Source organism: Danio rerio, chromosome 3 (assembly GCF_049306965.1).
Source record: "Danio rerio strain Tuebingen ecotype United States chromosome 3, GRCz12tu, whole genome shotgun sequence".
Lineage (NCBI taxonomy): Eukaryota > Metazoa > Chordata > Actinopteri > Cypriniformes > Danionidae > Danio > Danio rerio.
In genome coordinates, this window is record NC_133178.1 from 17,110,136 (window position 1) to 17,134,731 (window position 24,596).

The 24,596-nt window shown below is 34.0% G+C and overlaps 1 protein-coding gene across 31 annotated transcripts in view; it reads right to left on the reverse strand.

Annotated features, from left to right (window-relative positions):
- Positions 1-24,596, reverse strand: part of spag9a (sperm associated antigen 9a) — a 70,575-nt gene that overhangs the window by 25,717 nt on the left and 20,262 nt on the right. For 8 of the 31 annotated variants that reach the window (XM_073941670.1, XM_073941665.1, XM_073941662.1 and 5 more), the window contains 14 exons: positions 21,615-21,774; positions 21,099-21,189; positions 20,511-20,632; positions 14,041-14,098; positions 13,791-13,943; positions 13,492-13,546; positions 12,411-12,541; positions 10,792-10,848; positions 10,536-10,700; positions 9,569-9,698; positions 9,110-9,199; positions 8,753-8,896; positions 4,548-4,713; positions 1,890-2,111 (listed from right to left, as the gene is read on the reverse strand). In XM_073941670.1, the coding sequence (XP_073797771.1) occupies positions 1,890-2,111; positions 4,548-4,713; positions 8,753-8,896; positions 9,110-9,199; positions 9,569-9,698; positions 10,536-10,700; positions 10,792-10,848; positions 12,411-12,541; positions 13,492-13,546; positions 13,791-13,943; positions 14,041-14,098; positions 20,511-20,632; positions 21,099-21,189; positions 21,615-21,774 (1,744 nt within the window). Of the gene's footprint in view, positions 1-1,889; positions 2,112-4,547; positions 4,714-8,752; positions 8,897-9,109; positions 9,200-9,568; positions 9,699-10,535; positions 10,701-10,791; positions 10,849-12,410; positions 12,542-13,491; positions 13,547-13,790; positions 13,944-14,040; positions 14,099-16,078; positions 16,164-18,202; positions 18,215-20,506; positions 20,633-21,098; positions 21,190-21,338; positions 21,354-21,614; positions 21,775-24,596 lie in introns of those variants that run through there. The other 23 variants (XM_068217142.2, XM_068217140.2, XM_068217136.2 and 20 more) reach the window with 10 other exon arrangements.

The window sequence follows — 24,596 nt, forward strand, 5'->3', positions numbered from 1 at the left end:
AAATATGGAAATTTATTTTACCCCAGAATTTTTAATGGCAGTTCGGTGCTCGCCTGCTGCTCCTGATGGTGCTTGCATTTAAACCGTCTTTCATCCCATTTTACGCTTTAACAATTAAATGAATGCTTAAGTCTGTTTACCTGATTATACTTGAATTAAATTACATTATCGATGCTGTTAAAGAAGCCTTATGAAATTAAATAGACACATTAAACTTTTACCAGAAGTTTATTGGTGGTGGAAAAACACTTGCTGTGCATACTGCATAGCCCAGGCATGTCCAAACTCAGTCCTGGAGGGCAAGTGTCCTCCAAAGCTTAGTTCCAACCCCAATCAGACACACCTGGGCTAGCTAATCAAGCTCTTACAAGGCTTTCTAGAAACATCTTTGCAGGTGTGTTGAGGCAAGTTGGAGCTAAAATCTGCAGGACACCGGCCCTCCAGGACCGAGTTTGGACACCCCTGGCATAGCCCATTAGAACAATTTAATATTCCTCTCCTTTTTATTGAAGGCACTATGTCATTTTACTGATAGATTGCACATATTCACAGCAAACAAAGGTGTAGTTTGATGACTCTCTGTGGAATCATAGGAGTTATCATTTTATCTACCATATTCTATAGGACAGGGGTGACCAACCCTGTTCCTGGAAGTCTACCGTCCTGCAGGTTTCAGTTGCAACCCATATCAAACACACCTGCTTGTAGTTATCAAGTGCTGTTCAGGTCCTAATTAATTGGTTCAGGTGTGTTTGATCAGGGTTGAAGCTGAACTCTCCAGGAATGTAGATCTCCAGGAACAGCGTTGAGCACCCCTGCTATAAAATTTCTTCAATATTATCGCTAACATTGCTTATTTCTCTGGATTTTAAAATTCTTTGAAACATTTGACATGAGCCAGAAAACATATTACACAGTTCTAGTGGTTTTTGGATAGTTTAATAAAACCGTATTACGTTTAGTGCCTCAACACTCATTAGTATCAAAACCTGACCAAACATTAAAACCTACATTCGATATCTGACCCAAGTTCATTAAATTTAGCATGATTGAAATGAAAACTGTGATTGTTTTTAACTCCGTGTACCTATTGATAGTTTTCAGTCATGTGACTCGTGCAGAGACTGGCGGGCAAAAAAACAAAACAATGGGCAGTAATAGCAGCTACACTGGGATCTCCATAGAAATGCAGCACAAACCGGTCACAAACTAAAATGTGGGCACTTGCGATCCACATACTGCACCCAAAGCTGTTTTCAGTCATTTAAAAGCCTCCTGTCCTTGTCAGAGCTCCAATTTGGCTTGTTCTTAAATCTATCATTTTGAAATTCCTCAGCGATTTTGTGATTATTGACAGCATTACAGCTGTAAGTGTGTGCTTTTATATTTAGTGTCCTTTTTTTGCTTGGATTAATATTTGGCGGTAGGGAAAATCTATTTGTTCCTTTTTGCTGTTTATACTTTAAATTTGCATTTCATTTTATAATTTAATTGCTCTTAACCTGCAATTTAGAATAGAAACTCTATAAAAAAGCGTACTGACAATGTAGGTAACTCAGATTGTTATGGGGGAATGATGCTAGCTTTTCGGCCCAAATCCATAAATGTTTTCCTTACGGTTGTTCTTTCCCTGATGGAATTCTTAAGTATTTCCCAGCCATGCCTTATGTCAGGTTAACGATATCTCTTATTGCACAACAATTATCTGGTTTTTGAGTTTTTTTGGGGGGCAAAAAAGAGAAATTACTTAGCCCGCGACTTGGCATTCAGGGGAAGATAATGTTTTACATAATGTTTTGTCCACTGGGATGGGGGGGGGGGGGGGCATTCCCCTGACGAAATGACAACATTTAAAAACTATCAATTTAAGTATAACAACTCCTCCTTACCACTTCCTCTGGCGGGACTCTGTTCAGCAGACTGTTCGTGGGCTCCTGTGCTGCCCGCTTGGGAGCCTAAACTGGACTCCTCAACACCACAGCCAACCGCCGACACGTCACTCAACACTCCCTCACTGCCCTGAGAGCTGCTGCTGGCCAATAGAGCGTCTGGTCCCGCCTCCAGATCCTGAGGAATCTCCTCCCCCGCAGGATAATCTGTCTCCAACACTCCTGCAGATCAAACCATAATCAACTACATCACTGCTTTTTATTCACATCTAAATCAACATGCTGGCTAAGTACACTCCATCTTATTTACACTCTACTATAAGATGCATATAATTCTCTCCCAAAGTTAAGGAACAAAACGTGTTTGTACCTGATTTAGTTAGGCGTAGCCTAGCATATGCAAAAAAAAAAAAAAAAAAAAAAAAAACACCTTTCTGGAGGTTTTACAAATGTAAAATGTAAGACCTTTCAAAACTTTTCAAGACTTAAATGTTGAAGATTTGCAGTCGTAATACACCAGATTATATGTGTAAGGGTTAAGCGATACAGACCAAAAAAAATATCTCACTCTATATTTTTTTGAAAATGATACTTAATATTTTGCTTAGTGGTGTGTTTCTATATTTGCTCACGCAAACTTTGTGTGCTAAAGCCTCACGATCCTATGCTAAATTCTCCACCTTCCTGTCAATGCTCTATACTTTCCTATCTATTAAAGTTACATTTTTGATAAATAATTCAAGATTCTACCTGGTGGTACCTTTTTAAAAATGTCCATCAAAGTACTCTCCTAAAAAAAAAATTGTCTAACGGAATTCAAACTTCCATATTCCAACAGAATATGTTTTATGGTAAGAGCAGCCCGGCAGTAATTACGTTTAGGTGGTGCTTGGTTATTCAGGAAATATTAATGTGTCAACCTAGAATGTCCAATTCGATATCTGGTATAGACAGTCTGATCATGCCTGGTCTAAAAATTATAATTCGGTAAATGTCTTTCATTTTTGGTAGGTTATATCATGTAATTTTATTTTTATGCAGAACATTTGTGTATTCAATGTAACAAAATGTAAATTCAATGTACCGAAAAGTCCAATATGACAGCCCTCTAACTCTCTACTCCTGAGTTCAGTCTTTAAGTTGGACACTGAAAACGGTTTGATGTTCTTCCTTTACCTCCTTAAAGTTATATGGGAGAAAGATTGTGGAACAAATTTTAGTGAAGAAGACTGGCTTTCTGTCTCTTCTGGCATATTTTTCAAAGGGGCCACAATATCAAACCATGAGCAAAATTTTTAATTCTTTTACAGAACTTATTTAACGCCAGTTCGTCTAAATAAGATATTCTCTAATGTTTCTCAGTGTTGTTTTAAGTGCAAATCCAATGTTGGTACTGTGATGCATGTATTCTGGGACTGTGACATGATTAGGACATATTGGAAAATTAGTCCAGAAGATTATAGGTAAACCTTTTGCCCTTTCTCTAGCTGTTTATCTTCTAAATTGTAAAACTGCTCTACAACTTAATCATGGACTAGAAACACTTTTGTACATATCTTGCAAGAAAATGTATTCTTTTGTTGTGGTCCTCTCCTAACATTCCTTCTGTCAATATGTGGATAAATCAAGTTGCCATTTTCTTACCCTTGGAAAAACTAACTTATGACTTGCGTGAGAAATCTGATGATTTCTGGCATATCTGGAATCCTCTATGGGAGTTTTTGGAGAATGTATCTTGATTTTTATTTAATTTATTTATTTTTTGTTAATTTTACCCTTCACAAAAGACTTGAATTATGAGCAGATGGACAATTGTATAATAGATTGCTATATTATTGTATATGATGACATGAGACACCTATACCACTTTTCTGTCATTGTAAATCTTTAAATAAAAAAAATAAAATTATAAAAAAGTAAACGGTTTGATTTGATTTGCATCTTTAAAAGTATTTTTTTTTCCACAAGAGTATCTCTGTAAATTTACCTGAATGTGTCAGCAGCAGCACTCTGGAGATATTTTCAAGATATTTAAGTTTGTGATATTTCAATCTTATCATAATTTGAAAGAGAAATCTGAACATGTGACCAAATATTGCACTATTTTTATTTAATATACTGTATTACTAGTAGACTGAGAACAGTAATCTCCAGGGATGCAACAATACAGTCAAGTCATGATTCGATACGCATCTTTATACTGAACTCATGATACGATATTGTCTTTTTATCGTATACTAAAAAAGGATTTATTATTGGGATTTTTGTTGTTACATACATTGTTAATACATACAAACATAATATTACAATATGTATGCCTACTGTTGGTTAAAAGGCTACACTACAAACCTAAGTGCATCAGCTCACTTGTGATTTCGTTGCCATCTATGAATGCAATGGACATTGTTTATGACAATTTCGGATAAGAATTTTACTGTATTAAAACAGTAAGCTGATTACTGGATAAAACAAGCTCAATATCTCTAATGATGTTATTTACATCAGTGATTCGCACTGCTGCATTTAGGAAGATCTTGATATTACATTGTATCATTACATCGCTAATCATCTGTATATGCCTCATTGATATTTCAAGACATAAGGGTTAGATATTGAATTCAGTGACTAACAGAAACATTAGGAAGATGCATTTCTGACCTGGTATGCTGGCGATACACAGCACGCATGAGTTACAGACGTAGAAGCTGTCCAGGAGGTCGTCGGGTCGCGTCACATCTATGACCATCACCTTAGTAGAGGAGTGAGTGCTCGTGCAGATCCAGACGCGACTGGACATTTCCACATGCAGCGTCTGCTCCCGCTCCTGCCAACAACCACACAGCATTTCTGTCACAGCATCACTAAAGAAATATGCCACTTAACAAATGTGCTGTGTGTTCCACTGTTACAATCCTATGTTTGTCTTGTCTCATCTGTTTTGCTTAGAACACATCTAATTGGCCACTTCCAGCTTGCTTGTTCCTGATTGGCCTACAGTGTTTTAAAAAGCCATGACACTACTTCCTTGGCAGCAATCTTGTTTTTGGTCACTTGCTTTGTGTTTGTTGAAACGTTTGTATGTGATATAGTGCAGTGTTTTTAGTAGTGGTGGGCAAAGCGAGGCTTCGTGAAACACTGAAACTATCGAAGCAAATGTGTCGAAGCTTCGAAACGTTTCGAAACACCACTCTACGGTGACACCTAGTGGTCATTTTATCTGTATTTCACTGAAACAGCTTCAGCAAAGAACAGTTGAGCAAATTGATGTATCAAACCCCACTTTGTAGCCTTGAATCATCAAATGATTTAGTCGAGCGGTTAGAGTACGTGACTATAATGCGGGAATAATGGGTTCGAATCCAGACTGTCACAAGTGTGCTGAAATGCTTTACTACCAGTTGGTAATGCTTTGTTATTGTATCGTTTTGTTTCAACATTGCTCTGACATACGAATAAACATTTGTAAATAAATTTGTATTTTGTTCATATAACAGGGTTGTTACTAGATCAGATACAGTTGTGGCCAGAAGTTAACAATAATTATTTATATTATTAATTAAATTTCCCATTGTATTTTATTAACGTCTATCCAAAACCTAAACCCATCACAGTACTGTAAAAATATGAATTATTGTTTTACAGTGTTACAAAAATGATGCTAAATTGATGGTGTATCCGCAGCTGTATCCTATCTAGGCTACACCATAAAACAGTAACATGATTAAAATACATAAAATCATGATTTTGGAGTATTTGTAATAGTCGAGATTCGAACCCAAAAAAAAAATTTAATTACAGTACCATAGTGCACACGCACGGTCCACTAGGCCATACAAGACGGAGACTTATTAAAGATCATGCCAGTCAAATGCAGATTCTCCGGGTCTTGAAACGCCTCTGAAATGATCGATGCTTTGAATCGCTTTTGTCACGTGACCAAGTGTTTCGAAACACTTTAGTCACGTGACCTGGGTGTTTCGGATCATGCTTCGAAACACTTGCGCTTCGGGATCTCGACACTGTGTCGAAACGTCAGTTTCACGTCAGCCATCCCTAGTTTTTAGATGTGTTAAGACTGGGAATATTGAGATTTGTGAGGACGGTTGGTTTTGGGTGACTACTGAGATTCAATTGAGATTTGTGAGCACTTTTTGTTTTAGTGTTTGTTTTGTTTATGATACTTTGTTCCACTGGCTTGTTTGACCTTTGTTGCCTGCTGACATTGATTTTGGCTTGTCCTTCAAATATGGTTGCCTGTTTTTGTAAATAGTTTGAAAATAGTGTATATATATTGGGATAGTAAGGAGTTTGACGCCATTTTCTTTGTAAAACCTTTTGACCTTTTGTGTTAGGTAGTTAGGGTAGTGAATTTGTACTTTCTTTTCTTTTGTTTTTGATCAGGTAAGTTCGAGATTTAACATAAAGGAATTTTTGTTTGTTATTTTGGCCTTGTCAGCTCCCGAATTCAAACCCCAAAAAATCTTTGACTTTATATTTGTTGTCTTGTCTTTCATGTTGTGCACTATCCCTAGACGGTGCATAACATGAAATTGGGGCTCGTCCATTGGTTGTATGCTCTATTAGCTGAATTTACTTGGCTCATTTGTTTGCATGTTTTTTTTTGTTTTTTTGTTTTGATAATGGAGGAAATATAGTGATCTAAACACCTACCAAATATCCATTTTCTACACTGTAATACAGCAATTTCATTGAAATCCACACACAATGTTTTAGTCAAAAAGTTAGGCTTCTGTAATGAAATGAAACCAAATATAAAATCACTAATAACAAAAAATATAAGATAAAATACAAAGATTGCTTATAAATTAATGTCCCAATGGTGGAAATTAGATTGTCTTACAGACTGATATTCATACATCAACATTTTCCCCAATGGAACGCAAGCAAACAGTTCTTTCTTCCAGCATTTTTATTGTATTTATTACTTAAATCACAATGTTTGTTAATCTAAAATTAGTCTTAATTTAGGTAAATATATATAAACACGAGTTTCCTAACTTGCTACTCCAAAACACCCCAAAGTAGCCATGGGAGATGTTCAACTTCACTTTAATGTTCATCAAACCACTCTGTCACTAATCTTGCTGTGTGTATTGGTGCATTATCATCCACAGCATACAGATACACAGCACTGCCTTCAGGTGACAATGTTTGAACAATTGGGTGCACATGGTCCTCCAGAATGGTTCGGTAGTCCTTGACAGTGACACGCCCATCTACCACAAGTATTGGGCCTAGGGAAAGCCATGAAATTGCAGCTCAAACCATCACTGATCTACCCCCTATGCTTCACTCTGGGCTTGCAACAGAGTAGATGATACGGCTCCCAGATATATATATATATATATATATAACAGTGGTATACGTATTTATTAGGGATGGGAAGATTAACCGATATGTATCGATACGCGGTCATGCGCGTGCACGATGCGAGTGCATCGGTTGAGCAGCAGAGGATGAATGAAATTTTGGAAGCAAATCGAGATGCATCGGTTTTTGCAAGATGCATCGATTTTTCCGAGATACAGCTTATATTTTTAATATAGAATGTATTTTTTATTTATTAACAAGTGTTGTCAACCTGTTTTTGGCGAAAAATTGAATCGACCTACATAAAGTAAGCCTTAGCAACGGATTTGCGGATGTGCACACACTACAACTCAGTGTATCAGGTGTGCGGATGAAGCTAGTGGAGCGCCCTCAGAAAGAGCGAGAAGCAAAACAAACATTTTATTCCCCACTGAGTTTTAAATCTAAAGTATGGCAACATTATGGATTTAAGGATGGACGACATGACAGGACAGATGCAATTTGCAAAATGTGCCGCGCATCTGTAAAATACGCGGGCAGTACGACTAATCTGAAATCTCACTTGAAGCGGCGCCACGGTGTTGTTGTGAAAGCATCTTCCAGTGTTTCTGCATCCCCGGCTTTCGCACTGCTTCAACCAGCTCCAAAAGTGGTGAGAAAAGCATTGCAAGTTTTTTTTCCATGCGCAACAGTTTTGTGCGCTCTACGCCAATAACGAATGCTATTGCATTGTTCATCTGCAAAGATATTCAGCCTAGTGTCACGGAGAACGAAGGTTTTAAACACCTCCTCCTGTTAATTTTTATTTAATAATAATAATAATAATATTAATAATAATAATGATAAAAATAATTGCGTGTCACGGTGGCACAGTGGGTAGTTTGACCACCTCACAGCAAGAAGATTGCTGGTTTGTTATATTTTTATTAGCCTGTTGTTTACAGTGACAGTGATGTTTCAAAGCAGCATAACACTGCTAGTTCACAACCTTAAGTTTTGAATAATCAGTGGCAAAATATCTTTGTAAAACTTGTTTTCATAGTTGAAAAGTTAAATCACAATTCTTGTTGTGCAATGCTAAATTTATTTATGTTGAAAGAGTGCAAATATATACATATTTTTTTAATATATATTGCACTTATACATTCTGTTTATCTTGAAAATGCTTAAATAATATGTGCTATATGTTCTAAAATGGCCCTCTACTGTAAACTGACACTCTGGCTCTGAGAGAAAAGCCAGTTTGTAAAAAAAAGTCTTGGTTTTGCTTGGTTTATAAATAATCAAACTCATTCAATGGCACAGCATCCTCTTTCACATCATCTCATAAACTTGATCTAATTAGTTAGTGCTGAATTATCGCATCGTATCGTGATATGGGTGTGAATCGTATCGTGTTGCATCGCAATATGTCACAAATGTATCGCTAATATATCGGATCGTATTCTTTGTATCGAGATGCGTATCGGATCGGCATTATAGCTTAGATGCCCAACCCTAGTATTTATGGAACATTTATCTCAATATTTCACCTTAGGATCGTGCTCCAGCTGATCTAGGCTGCTCTGAGAGCCTTTCCTCTGTTTGGCTGAGTCTGTCTCTACTGTGGAGTCTTCAGCAGAGCCTCTGTCACACAAGCGTCCTCCAGAGAGATTCACTCCAGTGGCACACAGCAGCTGCACAGACCAAACCAGCAAAAAATAAGACAGTCAGAACTGCTTAAGGTGAGTCAAGCTGAAAATGGCTTCATGAATGTTTACATTTTAGTGTATAAAAGTGCTGAAGTAATGCAACAAAAGTACTGCAAACGCTGATTTCAGGTAATTATGATCTTTAGGTGATTTGTACTTGATATTTATTCACAAAATGACCTTCCTTCACGTCTTCACCTTCATAGAAGCATCTTTCTGCTCCAGTGGCTTGAGACACACAGGAACCGGCAGGTTTATTTTGTTCTCTACAGGGCCACCATTGGCAACCTGTACAGAAGAGGATGACAATTTCACTTAAGATCATATTACATTATCAGAATGAACAGAACAATAAATAATTGAATTTAAAAAAGCAAACCAATGTAAAAACGAAAAGTATGAAAAATATGTATTTAATTAAGTACACACACAAAAATGAGCTTGTCACTCTCAAAAAGTCAGCATTCTAAGAGTGAAGGACACATACATTTCATTATGGGGCAGTGTTAAATGAACTATCTTTTAAAAACAAAATAGCTATAAACTACAAAATACTACAGTAGTATGTAATCAATATTCTTTTTTTTTTTTTTTTTTTTTTTTTGCAAAGAATCGTTATATGTAGTAAACGAAACTAGATAAAATAAGCTACTCTACCTTGTATTTTCCCGGCAGACTCCAGCCATGTGCGGTCACCCTGCCGTCCTCTTTCTGCATGTGTGCTTTCACATGCTGATACTGAGCCCGCTTCTGCTCCCGGCGGGACAGAGAGCCACTCGAGTCCACCCTGATCACAAAAAAGGTTTGAATATAAGACGTTATGTTCTGTTTGTGACTGATAGTAAATCTCTCAGCGTATGCTAATAGCTGATAATTCAAAATACTGATAATTTGGTGGTTCACCAATTTGGTTGGAGGTGCATTTTATACACTTTTACATCATTTATACTTACTTATATTTTAGATCACATCGTGATTCTCCATTGGTCATTGATCCACACAGGATCATTAATATGAACGTCTTAGGAAGCATTTGATAGACACAAAGTTTCCAGAATTTGTTTCCCCCATTTTTACATTTTTACAATTTGCTCCATTGGCATGTACAAATTAAGTTATTTTAAATAGAGAGATATCTCAACTTACCAGAAAGAAAAGCAAAAACTAGGGAGTCATGTGACAAGAAACAACGAATAAGCTTTACACTTTGCATAGAATATTCACATTTCAATAATAATTGTAGACAAAAGTTGAATTTTCACGTCGACAATGTGAAAAAGCAATACTATAATGCATAAAAAAGCATTTAACAATACATTGATCTAAACAAATACACAATCGTTAATAAATTTTTTTTTTTAAAACTATAAGAATAAGAAACTAAATCAATTACTTCTGTACATTTTTGGCTTAAAATTTTATATTATATATTTATCTTTTTTATTCAAATATATTTATTTATACTTTAAAATTTAAATGCATGTTTAATATATTACTTTTTAGCTCACACTAACATAATAATACATGTTTAAAGATATTTTGATTTACTACATTTCTTTTGCTCTGCTGGGTCACACCTTGACCCTAATGCAAAAACAATTCTTGACTGAAAGTTAAAACCTACTCTTCTTTGAGGAAGTCGAAAGCTTTGGACTTTTCTCTGGGGAACTGGGAGAAGGTGTTGCTCTTCTTCATGATGCTGGGTGGGTTGTACTTGACGTTGGACGGTAAAGCTCTGGACGAGCTGCTGGACGCAGCAGAACTGGAAGAACTGAAGAGGCGACTGAAGCTGGAAGAGGACACAAACACAAAGAAGAACATTACTGATCTGTGTTGCTAGCATCTATGCATTTACAGCTTTTCTGGAAAATGAGTCTTACAATTGCCTGATGCTTGACCTCTTCTTTTCTGCGACTTCTGAATTTTCTCTTGAAGCTCTGAGGAAACACAAAACATATCACTGCAGAAAAGCCATGAGCGAGCAGACGATCTCAATGCGGTGCCGTGGGGTTTTCTGTTCATTAGCCAGAAAAACTGGCCTACTTTCTTGGACAATTAGTATAAGAACAGATCTCAAGCTGAGCGTAAAAAAGATGGTTTGGTCAGAAACACAAGACAGCAGAAATAAACAAACAAACTGAATATAAAACAGAAGCATCATCTTTATGAATATGATTTGGCTTGGTTGCTGTGAAAATAAAAAATAAGTTTAATAATATTAAATTGTTAATAATGTGTTGAACAAATTACATTTAAGATTTTATTTTATTTGACTTATAAAATTTGTTTTATTGTACAAATTATAAAGAATTTTAATATGTAAAACAAAAGAAATTTAAAAACTAAAGAATAAGATAACATTTATAACAAAACTAAAATGTTAAAATAATATAAAAACAAGACAAAAAATTATTGCATTCACGAAAAACAATATTAGTTCATGCAAAATAAAATCCTTTATAACATATAAAATCTATTCTTTATAACAACAAATGTCTGAATTAATGAAGTTAAAAGATAGATGAATAAAATAATATGAAATAAAAACTACATATATAGAAAATTCCTAATATAAAGCAGAAGCATCATCTTTAGAAATATTTTATGTCTATATCTTTAGAATATATATAAAGTTATTCAATAAATAAAAACTCTTTATAACATAAAATATATATTTTTAAACTATAACATGTGAGGAAATCTATTATTAAATCTGAATTATTAAAGTAAAAAAAACAGATGAATAAAATAATATGAAACAAACTAAATATGTAGAAAGCTCTTGATATAAAACATGAGCATCATCTAATAAAATATTTAAATTTATATAAATATGATTTTGCTTGGCTGCTGTGCAAATAAAATGTAAATTAAATTGTTAATAATGTGTCAAATAAATTTATATTTTAGATATTAATTTATTTTACTTATAAAATGAATAAAATACAATAAGAAAAAGACATTTTAATAGCATGATATATAATAAACATGAAAAAATTATATAATGGAAATGTAAAATAAAACAAAAATGCAAAATATAAAAATAAAACAAAACTAATCCTTAAATTCATGAAAAAATAAAAATGTTTTATATAAAATAATATATTAAATAAAATAAAATTCTTTATAACATGAAATATAATTTTAATCTATAACATGCAAGAATATTCTTTATAACAACACATTTTTTAAATTATTAAATTAAAAAAGAATTAATAAAATAATATTAAATAAAAAATATATATATAAACATCTTCAATAAAAAAACTTTATAACATAAAAACATAATTTTAAACTATAACATGCAAGAAAGAAAAACAAATGTCTGAATCAATACAATTTAAATAAATAAATTAGGAAAAAAATTTTTTTAACTAAATATATAAGAAATTCTTCATTAAAATAAAATATTACAAAATAATTTGTAAATCTATAACCAACATGCACAAAACCATCTGTAAAAAAATGTGCAAATAAAAGAAAGGGCTGAAAAGTTTACCGAATCATTTCGGTCCACCGGACGGCCTCCTGCAGCTCCATCAGTCTCTCCTTGTACTGGTTTCTCTCCATCAGCACTCGAGCCATTTCCACCCGCGTGAACCTCCGTCTCTGAGCAGTGGGCACATCACTCTGCAGAAACACACACTAGTTTCAGCTAAATAATTATCATTCTGACATACAGTAGCTGTCATCTGCACTTTCTAAGATTATAATGTAATCTGCCAGACTAGCAGTGCTTTAAATGTGGTCTGGAGAGCAACAGCAAGTGTCTGTGAAAAAACTACTTCTATTTTACACAAAGCTAAAATTTTTAAACACAATCTTAAACAACTATATTTACAATGAGAGCTGGTTTAGTTATGAAAAACTAAATAAGTTGTAAAAAAGTGATATAATTCCTTTAAAAAACAACAGCATGAACGGAATAAAGTATGTTCATCATGGAGGTACTTGCTGCATAAAATTAAATTAAATTAAATTAAATTAAAAAGTAAAATAAAAACAATTCTAATAAAATTAAGTAAAATTAAATTAAATTAAATTAAAACTAAATTAAAGTAAAGTAAATAAAACACAAAACATCACAAAATGCAAACTAGAACAAAACACGCAATTAGTTAAATAAAAAAATGTTTATTTAATAAATTATAATTAATTTATTATTATTATTATTATTAATAATAATAAAAATAATAACAACAATAATAATAATAATAATAATAATAATAATAAATTAATAATGATAATTTAATAATACATATTTTTAAATGTTTATAATCCAGGTTTGTTTAATTAAAAAGAAAAAAAGTTAAATAATATTCCAAATTAAAATACTTTTTTAATTGTAACAATTAAAATATTTTAAATATATATATATATTTTAAAAATGTAATTTATTCCTTTATCAAAAATAAAATCAAAATATTTTTTAACATTAAATTATTATTAAATTTCAAATGTCTTTACTGTTGGTTACTCGGAAAAAAATTGTACAAAAAAAAACTATGGAAAAGTCCCAAATGGTCTTCAAGAATAAAAGAGAATAATTATTATAATACTACATATTTAACAACACTCACCTCATCTTCTTCTTTATTATTGTTCTGTTTGGCCTCCTCTGTCTCGGTTTTTATTCTGTGTGATAAAATATCCATATTTTCAGAGCAATTGCACATTTAATCACAGTTCATGTAGTATTAGCATGTCGTGAAAAATACACACTCACTAATGTGATAAACATCACCTGTGGCCACTAACCTGAATGTGTCTTGTTTGATTTATTACAAACTTTAGCCACATTATGAGCTGACCCTGAATAACTGCATATGAAAGCATCCCGATGGCACTTTTTAAATATGTGAACAAAACAGTGACTCACTTTTTGAGCTCCTCCTCCAGCTCCTTGTATTTCTCCTCTAGTTTGGCTTTGGCCTGCAAAACCGCATCCAGTTCCCCCTGAAGGACCTCCTTCTCGCAGGAGAGCTCGTCCACGCGAGCGATCAGATCATTCTTTACCACATTCAATGCATTTCTGCATACAGACACAAAAAAAACTAAGCACTGAAGGCAACAATGGACACAGATATAGAAAGTAGAAACTATTCATATAAGTCAAAAATATTACTCACTTTGTCTCAAGCAACTGCACATTTTCCTGAATGAGATTCTCCACCTCACGACTCATGCCTGCAAAAATGCAAGACAACAAGATCTAAGTGATACAAATGCAATCCTGTATAATAAAAAATATATATAATTTATTCTTATTCATTTCAAAATATAAAAAAAGCCAGATAAAAACAAAAATTTTACAAATAGTTTTACGTAAATATATTTAATTTGGCCATTTTTTGGTATATTTTAACAAAAAAAATATCTATCTATATATATAAATAATCTATATATATATATATATAAAACATTTGAAGCAATTTTTTACATTTAAACAGTTAAAGAAGAACCTTTACATTTAATAAAAACATAAATTAATTAAAAAAATTAAAAAAGATAAATCAATTTTATCATGTATTAAATTTTAAAGAGCAATCTTTATATTATTATGTCTATATATTTTATAGATTTTAATACTTATTCATATTTTTTCTATACATATTTAATATATTAATGTATCATTTGAAGAAAATCTTTACATTTAAACATTTTAAGAACAAATTTAACTTTAAAAAAATTAATAAATTAAAAACTCTTTTTGACTGCCATAAAAAAGAAAAAGCACAGCTATATTATATTTTAAATTGCAATCATAATTTTAAACTATAGATACTTAAGATGGGTGATGCGGTAGCGCAGTGGGTAGCACATTCGCCTCACAGCAAGAAGGTTGCTGGTTCAAGCCTCTGCTGGGTCAGTTGGCATTTCTGTGTGGAGTTTGCATGTTCTCCCTGTGTTCATGTGGGTTTCCTTCGGGTGCTCCGGCTTCCCGCACAAGTCCAAAGACATGTGGTATAGGTGAGTTTGGTATGCTAAAATTGACCGCTGTGTATGAGTGTGTATGAGTGAATGAGTGTGTATGGATGTTTCCCGGTAATGGGTTGCGGCTGGAAGGGCAGACGCTGCATAAAACATATGCTGGATTAGTTGGCAGTTTATTCCGCTGTGGCGACCCCTGATTAATAAAGAGACTAAGGCGAAAAGAAAATGAATGAATGAATGAATGAATGATACTTTAGATCTCCAAACACATTCTATTGTAAGGTTGTTAATGTATTTACTTGACCCTGAAAGACATTTAAAAATATATATATATTGATATATTTGACCCTGGACCACAAACCAGAACAGTAAAAATATTTTGGCATGATCTAAAAGTTGAATAAATAAGCTTTTCCATGTTAAGATTAGGCAGAGACCCAACTATTTAAAAATGTAAAATCTGAATTAAAAAAAAAACAATCTAAATTTAAAAGGTTTTAGATCTAAATGTTAAATCTAAATAAAGAAACCGATTAGAAATGTATCTTATGGAAATCCCCTTTTAAAGTTGTCTAATAAAGTTTATAGGAATGCATATTACTAATATTTGATGTAGGAAATTTACAAAATATCCTTATGGAAGATGATCTTTTTGGCATAAAAACCCATCATTTTTTTTCATACAATACATTTTTGTTATAAGCGGTGAAATTAAATCTATTTCATTCATTCATTCATTTTCCTTCAGCTTAGCCTCTTATTTATCAGGGGTCAGCACAGCGGAATGAACTGCCAACTTATCCAGCATGTTTTACACAGCGGATACCCTTCCAGCTGCAACCCAGTACTGGGAAACACCCAGACACACACTTTCACACACATACACTACGGACAATTTAGTTTAATCAATTCCCCTACAGCACATGTCTTTGGACAGTGGGGGGAAACTGCAGCACTTGGAGCAAGCCTACGCTAACACGGTGAGAAAATGCAAACTCCACACAGAAATGCCAACTGTCCCAGACGAAACTCGAACCAGCAACCTTCTTGCTGAATGCTAATCACTGAGCCACCGTGTTACAAATAAATTTTTCATTGATCGTTAAAGTTACCAAACATACTTGTTGGCATACATTCAAAATCTATTTTAGCCAAATCTGATTGATGATTGTTGAACAGTAAAGAGCAGAGTTTGATGTTTGTAGGTTAGACGGGCAGTATGAATGCTCTTACCGGACAGACTCGGGTGTGAAAGCGCATGCACTGCGTGTGTTCGACAGAGAGACAGACACATGGAGAGTGAAACACGAATGGACAGCTGTGAGGTGAGAGTTAACAGGTCACAGAAAAACAAGAGAGATGCTGGAGAGAGTGGCAAGACCTCAGACAGATCAGCACCACCATTCAGACACAGTCGGATCATCTTAAACTAGCTCCACACAGAATCTGACACAGACTTAATTCATACTTTTACTCATCAGAAGCAGAGTATATACAGGAATCAGAGACTGAAATTCAGTACCTTTTAAGACCTTTTTTAAGACTCTTTCCAACATTTTAAGTCAATAGTTATAACCACTTTTCAACAGGAAACACTGGTGAGATATTAACTTATGTATATTGACTAAATATTAAATGGAAGAAACTAATCCAAAACTGAAACATTGTTCATTACTGAATACAAATCGATTAAATCGAGCTAATTCAGCAGGTCAGCGCCTAAAGAGCTGCAGAAATAATGGTGTTGGCTTGGTTACTGTAGTAAACAAAGCAGCATAATGTCAAATCTAGTAGGACTTCATTGGTTTCATAAGCTACACAGCATCCTGATATTCGCATATTTAATTCAGGCAAACTTTAGCATTCAACCCACCGGACACCCTGAGAAGTCAATGATTCATTTGAATTATTTACCCTGACATGTTTACATTTCCAAAATATTATAAATATGTAAAAAAAAATAAAACATATTTTTTTCAAAGGGGCAAAAAGTTTTAGTTTTTTACCCAGACATTTAAATAGAATATAATTTAGAGCAGTAATCACAATACTATGATACCGTGAAACTGTGATTTTTTTTTCATGGTTATCATACTGGCAGAATCTTATACCGGCCCATGCCTAGTCATATGACAATGATATATTTGAATCAAAACCATCTATTTTTCCATTCAAAAATTTAGCCCAGAGCAAACAGAAACACTTTCAGAGATTCCAGGAATAAGGAGAAAAAGGCACTGTCACAATTGGGAACTGAAAAAAATGAATGGTACTGCTGGTAAACCTGTAGTGGTCTACAAAATCTTCAAAAAGTGCCCACTCTCCTCTAATCATTATCCAAAGTACATCCACAGAACTCTTTTTGTCATAATCAGAGCAGAAAATATGAAAACGTTAGCAGATTCTGTGTGGAATTGTTAATGCTACCGCTAGTTAAGAAATAAGGACAGTAGATGAAACTGCTCATATCATGTTAGTGTTTCAGTCTAAACCAGTTTTGGGTGTGATTGGTAGTAACATATAGTAGAGATACTGTAAATAAATTACTTTTTGAACTAAAGTTACACTAAAGGCATACTATTTATTTTAGGTGAAATAATGACAGTTATAGACCATATATAATATTTAATGTGGTCATGTGACTGGCCCATGAACATTTCCTGCTTGTTGTCACACTATTATATAACTGAAACAAGAAGCAATTCAATCATAAATGTTAAAACAACTATCATAACATTATTTATCAATATGTGGACCTTTTTTAAATTCTCTGAAGTTATAGAAATTAAAAATGTCAAACAGGAAATAGGTTAGGGTCATTGTTATTGTTTAATATGGTCTATGCGAATGGTTAAGAAACAACTAAATAAGTAAGAAAGGTATGTCAAAATATGGTATATATAAAATATGCTGTTATTCATTTAAAAAAAAAAACATTTTATTGATGCATATAAATTTGAACACATTTTTAAATGTGTTTTTAAAAATAAAACCAAAGTCTGGTGTGACTCCAATGTAAAGACATGAAAGAGTTTAATTTCTATTGTCTAGGCATTGCGATTTATAGGAATTTTAAATAGTCAAGAAGCTCAATTATTTTAAGCAATGAATTTACTTTTCGGAATATAGGTAATGAGAAAAGTAATTTAAATACAATCCAAATAATGCAATAAGTAATTAATTACTTGACAATATTTGAAGTTATTTACCCAACACTGGTCCAAACCTATACAGTAGAGCTGAGTGATCGAGTTTAAATAATGCAGAAGCATGAATGGAAGATTTAGATGCTAAGAAGACAAACAGAGGTAAAGATGCTGATTTTAGGACAGAAGAAAGCAAGGATGTGATACACACCAGAGTACTCCACTGCGGTTAGAGAAGAACAGAACGTCAGGGCATAGAGAGGAATAGATCTGGGTCAGTTTAACATGCACAACAGAGCATCATGGGACTGTGCCAGCATCACACAGCTTATCTCAATATGATAAAAAAATCACACACAGGTAGTAAAAAAGAACATGCATAAAAACATGATACAGCTATATTTGTATCTTTACTTAGAAGTAATTCAAAGATCAATATTGCGGTATGTTGCTAAATAAAGGATTCATAGTAGACATTTTCAGTGTACTAACTTTTCCAGGACTTTCAAGTAAATTGTCATGACCAAATGTTTCATGTAATCCAGGGGTGGGCAAACTCGATCCTGGAGGGCCAGTGTCCTGCATAGTTTAGCTCCAACATTAATCACACACACCTGAACAAGCTAATCAGTGTCTTCAAGTTCATTAAAAACCAATAAGCAGGTGTGTTTGATTAGAGTTGGAGATAAACTGTGCAAGACACCGGCCCTTCCGGACAGAGTTTGCCCACAACTTACAGAATATAATGTCTACGTATATATGTATATGTATGTATATGTGGTTAATAGTAAGCAAAACAATGCACATTTAACATTTATTACTGCATATCATAAAACATTGCAACAATCTATTTAGTTTCAATTTACCTTTATATCCTTGTAAAATTGATTTAGATAATGCTTACACGACACATACTGTGAGAGCATGTTTTTGACCAAGGAAAGAAAAACGACAGCTAACCTATATTCACGTATACAGATATTTGTTCAAATAATTTCGATGACTTTTCCAAAACTTTGTGGGTTTTTCTTTGTTTTCTTAACCTTTCCAGGCCTGAAAAATGCCATGACAAAATTCCATGACTTTTCCAGGTTTTCCATGACCGTATTAACCCTGTAGATGTCGACTGAGTATGTAAATATGTGCTACACATTTTACTTTTAATAAGAAAATGAACACAAAATAGAGAGACTTCAGTGAGAAAACTGCAGTTAAGAAAGCATTACATCCCACTGGAAAAAAACATGTAATTTCTACATTAGTTCAGGTCAGACAATAATTTATGTAAACACTAAATTAAATGTTGAAACTAATTCTTTGAGTAAATATAAAAATAACAAAATTAAGTAAAAGCTGATGCTGGTAATTCTGGCATGGATTTTACAATGTTCTCTGTTTTCCGCTTCTATTCACTAGTGTAGAAACTTTTATGTAGATCATGCAACTTGTATTACATCATATCCTTATTATTATAATTCTTAGTCAATGGTCGACAGAAGGAAAAAACTCAAAAAGTTCATAATTTAAATGATATAATTTAAAAATCATAATTTAAATGATCATTTCTAGGATGAACTATCCCTTAAAGCAGGGGTTCTCAACTGGTTTGGCCATGGGACCCACATTTTTACATGGTCATCAAGCCGCGACCCACATTTTTAGGAACTATAATACAATTTTAGGAATTATAATTAATTTGTATTTATTTGTTAACATACACAAGTAGTGACAGATAAATCATAAAAAATCCCCAAGACTAACAAATAAACAATATTTTTTGCTGTCATTTAACAAAATGTATAAAATTATAGAAATAAAAAAGTAAAAACGACAAATACTGTAAACAGTGGTTAGGGTAAGGAAAAGTTCAGTTACCATGAACTAAACTGTTAATAAACCATGTTGTCTGACTTCTAAATGTCATTTTAATTTAGAACAGGGGTGTCCAAACTTTTTGGGCCAAGGGCCAGATGCAAAAAACAACGTTGTCCCGGGCCACATTTTTCATACATCACACACACACACACACACACACACACACAAACACACACACATACATATACATATACATATGTATACTCTGCATCTCCCGCACACCAGTGCGTAGCCTCATATGCTAACAAAGGCAGTTGCACTGTCTTTGTTGCTCAGCAGTGCATATGTTACAGCTAATTTCTTTATACAGTATGTTAGTTTGTGTCATTCTAATGTCTGTATATTTGATCATGTAACTTAATAAAAACGTTGCCTGCTTTAAGACGTAGAGATTCTTTCTCTTTATCAATGATGATAACAACTTTAATGGAGTCAGATTAATTACAATGGAGTCAGATAAATAATGGATTTAAACACGCCCTCCTTCAACTGCTTTCTGTTTCCGATTATTGGTTCAGAATAGCTGCGTAAGCTTCAAGCCTTACAACCTGCATCTGAAATTTGACAGACTTATTTTATTGCTCTATATATACTCCCTTTGCACTCCCTTCCACATTTCTAAACACAAACAGCAACAAACCTACCCAACAGATCGGCCCCTTCATCCACATCTCCGATCAGTCCCGTGCCCGCCGATGACACTTCTTCAAACAGGGATTCTGTGTTGCGGTCAAACGCCATGTTCTCAATCCCTCGGGTCGGCGTACTTCAACACAACGCAACACAGTTTACCACATCATTCACACATATCCCAATATAACACACTTTAGCATGAACTTTTTAACTTTAGTCATGAGCTTTAGCATGAATTTGTAAATTAAATTTGACCTCCAAAGCCTTTTTTCCCTCATTTACCTTTTACTTTTTTAGTTGACTCAACTTCAAATTGTAGGGCAACTTTCTGCAGAGTTTTTTTAGTTGACTCAAATCAAGTCAAGTGCAGTACTTGGGTTAAAAATAAGCTGTGCAGCAAGCTGCCTTATGATTTTTAAGTTGTCACCTTTTTTACAGTGTATTGGGCACTTTATATTGTTTAAGCATCATTTTTGCTCTAAGCTTATATCAATTTTAAACCATGGTACTTTGACTACCTAAACAGCAGTTCTGGGCATCATTATAGACACTTTCCAGCATGTTATTTGCCGTGTTTGATTTTATGGCACATCAGTTACCTTGGGCCTTTATATCCAAGGTCCATGTCCAGCTCCGGTGTGGATTCAATAATGGCCTGAACATCTGACTTCTCCTCTTTATCAGTCAAACCTGAATCATCAGAATGAACAATTGCATACTTGTTTACAGGTCAGTGGATGATCATGCATGATTTGATGCATCGCATTAAGACAAAGCAATGTTTAATAAATGAATAAATGTATGGCATTATACACTGTAAAAAGTGAAAATGTACTCACTATTTACTCGCACTTCTTTTGTTTCAACATAAAGAAGAAGCTCATAAACGTTTGAAACTTGTGAAGGGTGAAATGAAAATAGAGAGCAAAGTTTAATTCTTAAGTGAATTATCAATTTAAAAACTTCTACTCCGTTATTATCAAACTCTGCATTGACTATTTTCAACTATAATCCCAACTCAACATTGCATAACCTGCCATGTGACTATTGCAGATATAAGTGATGAAACTGCATATTGTGCAGCCCTACTTTCATTGACAGAACCACAGTCTGACCTGCAGAGACGCTTCTGGTCCCGGGAACAGCCTGCACCTCTGTGTTCTTCCAGAAAGCGTCTCCGTCTTCTCTGTGTGAATCCAGGGCCAGGTCAGAGGCTGTGGTGGACATGGGGGTCACAGACTTGGAGCCGCCCTGGCTGAGGTCAGACAGCTCATCCTGAAATCATTCAACACATCAATATCTGAAGAGCAGAGGACAGCGCTCCAGGACAGAGGACAGAAAACTCCAGATATTCAGACAACCTGACCACAAACACACACATAGGGCCAGTGTTGGGGGTAATGCATTACAAGTTTATTTATTTATTTATTTTATTATTCATTCATTCATTCATTTATGTTTTAAAGCCATGTCAGCAGGTTTTCTGCTCTATTCTGCTCTATCCAGTTACTATGACCATTTATGTGAAGCTGCTTTGACACAATCTACATTGTAAAAGCGCTATACAAATAAAGCTGAATTGAATTGAATATATTAATGCCAAAACCTATATTAAATATGCAACTTAAAACATGCATTTATATTGTTTTCTTAATAAACATTTATTATACAAATAAACATACAAATTACAATAACCCTGAAAAAGAGTCCGATACTAATTTACTAATTAAAAATAATTCCTTACATTTTTATATAGCTCTTTTCTGGACACTCAAAGCGTCTTACACAATGGGGTAATCTCCTCATCCACCACCAGTATGCAGCATCCACCTGGATGACGTGACGGACTGCACACCAGCTGATTGGTGGAGAGGAGACAAAGTGATGAAGCCAATTATGATATATGGGCCATGATGGACAGTGGGCAAATTTGGCCAGGATGATGGGGTTACATCCCCTACTCTTTTTCAAAAGACATCCTGGGACTTTTAACGACCACAGACAGGCAGGACCTCAGTTTAACGTCTCATACGAAAGGCTCACTGAGCATTATAGAGTCCACTTCAAAATACTGGGGCGTTAGGACCCACACAGACCACAGGTTGGGCGCCCCCTGCTGGCCTCACTAACACCACTTCCAGCAGCAACCTAGCTTTCCCATGTGGCCTCCCATGGTACTGACCGGGCGTAGCCCTGCTTAGCGTCGGTGGGCGGCCATGTGAGAGTTGCAGAGAGCTAGCTGCAGGCTACTTTAGTCAGATTAATGATAAATATTCTACAATCTACAAAGTAACGCGAGTTACGTAATAATAATATTACTTTTTTAAGTAACGAATAAAGTAACACAATACTTTTAAAAATTAAGCAATAATATTTAAGTAACTTTTTAAAAAATATAACGCGAGTTCCTCATTAGTTTTATTAATTAGCTTTAAAAAAAATTTGAATTAAAATTAAACCACGTTGAATCCCGCACTCAATGAGAGAATGAGCTCCCTGCAGAAACAGAGAGAAACAAAGAAGGCAGAGTCTTACGATAAAGAGATGGAAGTATTCTAATTATTTTGAAGGCATTGAAGGTGTAGGTTAAATTGTGCATTGTTAATTGCCGAGCTACTCTATAAAAAAAAGGGGAGGAGGAAAAAAACCTGCAGGTTCTGAAAGAGATCAAACATCGGCCAGGTAAAAAAATGTGGAGCAAAAGTAACTAAAAAGTAACCTAACGCATATTTAGCGTAAAAAATAACTTACTAACACAACTAGTTACTTTTATGAGGGATTAACTTAATATTGTAATACATTACTTTCAAAAGTAACTTTCCCCAACACTGCATAGGACACACACATAGAAACACAAGTGAAATAATCCTCAGAAATGCTAGTACTGAATCTGTCATCCTACTTCATCTGAACAGGGTGTCAAGTAACTCATTTATTATTTAAATAAATAAATAAATAAATAAATAAATAAATAAATAAATAAATAAATAAATAAAAGAAAGAAAGGAGAAAGACAAAAACAATACTTGACAGTTTACTGATGCTACAGTTGGAATACAGATTACTACATAGAAAGAAAACAGCAAGACGACAGAGAACAGCACCAAAAAATGAGATTGACTGATTTATTTGATTTATAAGATTTTTTTTTGTCTAATAACCAATATGGTAAATTAATTTCAAATAATGTTGGCTTGATGTGTATCAAATACACCATATTCCAAAAAACTTCAGAGCTCAGAAATGGCCTAAATGTTTGGATTTATTTTTGTTTTTCTGAAAAAAGACAAACAAAAATATTTTTTCCCAAAATCAATCAGACTTTTAAATGCGCAATTGTTCGTCTTGAATGTTTATGAAGATTTCTGTTATGTCTGTTTTGTTCAGTGTATGCAAATGTGGGCCTAGAGTACGATATTGGAAAAATCTGAAAAAGTAGTTTTTTTTATTTCAGCGATATAGATTGAGATGTGAATACAGCTTTATTTGCAAAGATTTCTTCATTTTAAAATGATTGGGGTGATTTTGTAGGCGATAGGATCGAATAATATATAACAAATAACTTACAAGCATAGATAAATAAAAATAGCAAAGATAAAAGTGAATTATACTTTTCTGGAGAGTCTAACAGTATTCAGGTACAGATATTGAGCAATCCGCTTGTTAAGTGTGACGTCACGCGAAGCGGCTTCTGGGTCCAAGCGCTCTATTAAACTGAATGGGGAGACTCATGAAATGGTAATAATAAATGTTTACAAAGCGATTTAATACTTTCGAAAATCACGATGGCAGTATATATGTCCATGCCTAATATCCGATGGCCAGAAAGTGATTAATTTTTTATAAATTGTAAAATTTTTGGTATTTGTTATGCAGCAAGCCTAGAGATTAATGTGTACACTATGAATTTATGTAAAATTAACTTTAATGTGTGATAGAAATAAAACGTGATCATAAACGAATGATTTCTCCACTCAAATGAATGGCAGCTTGGACCCGGAAACAGTATTACATACGTAACAAACACGTTACCTCTTAACAAGCGGATCAACACTGCATAGTCTTTTTTTTTTGTATATGATTGAACTGAAGTTACA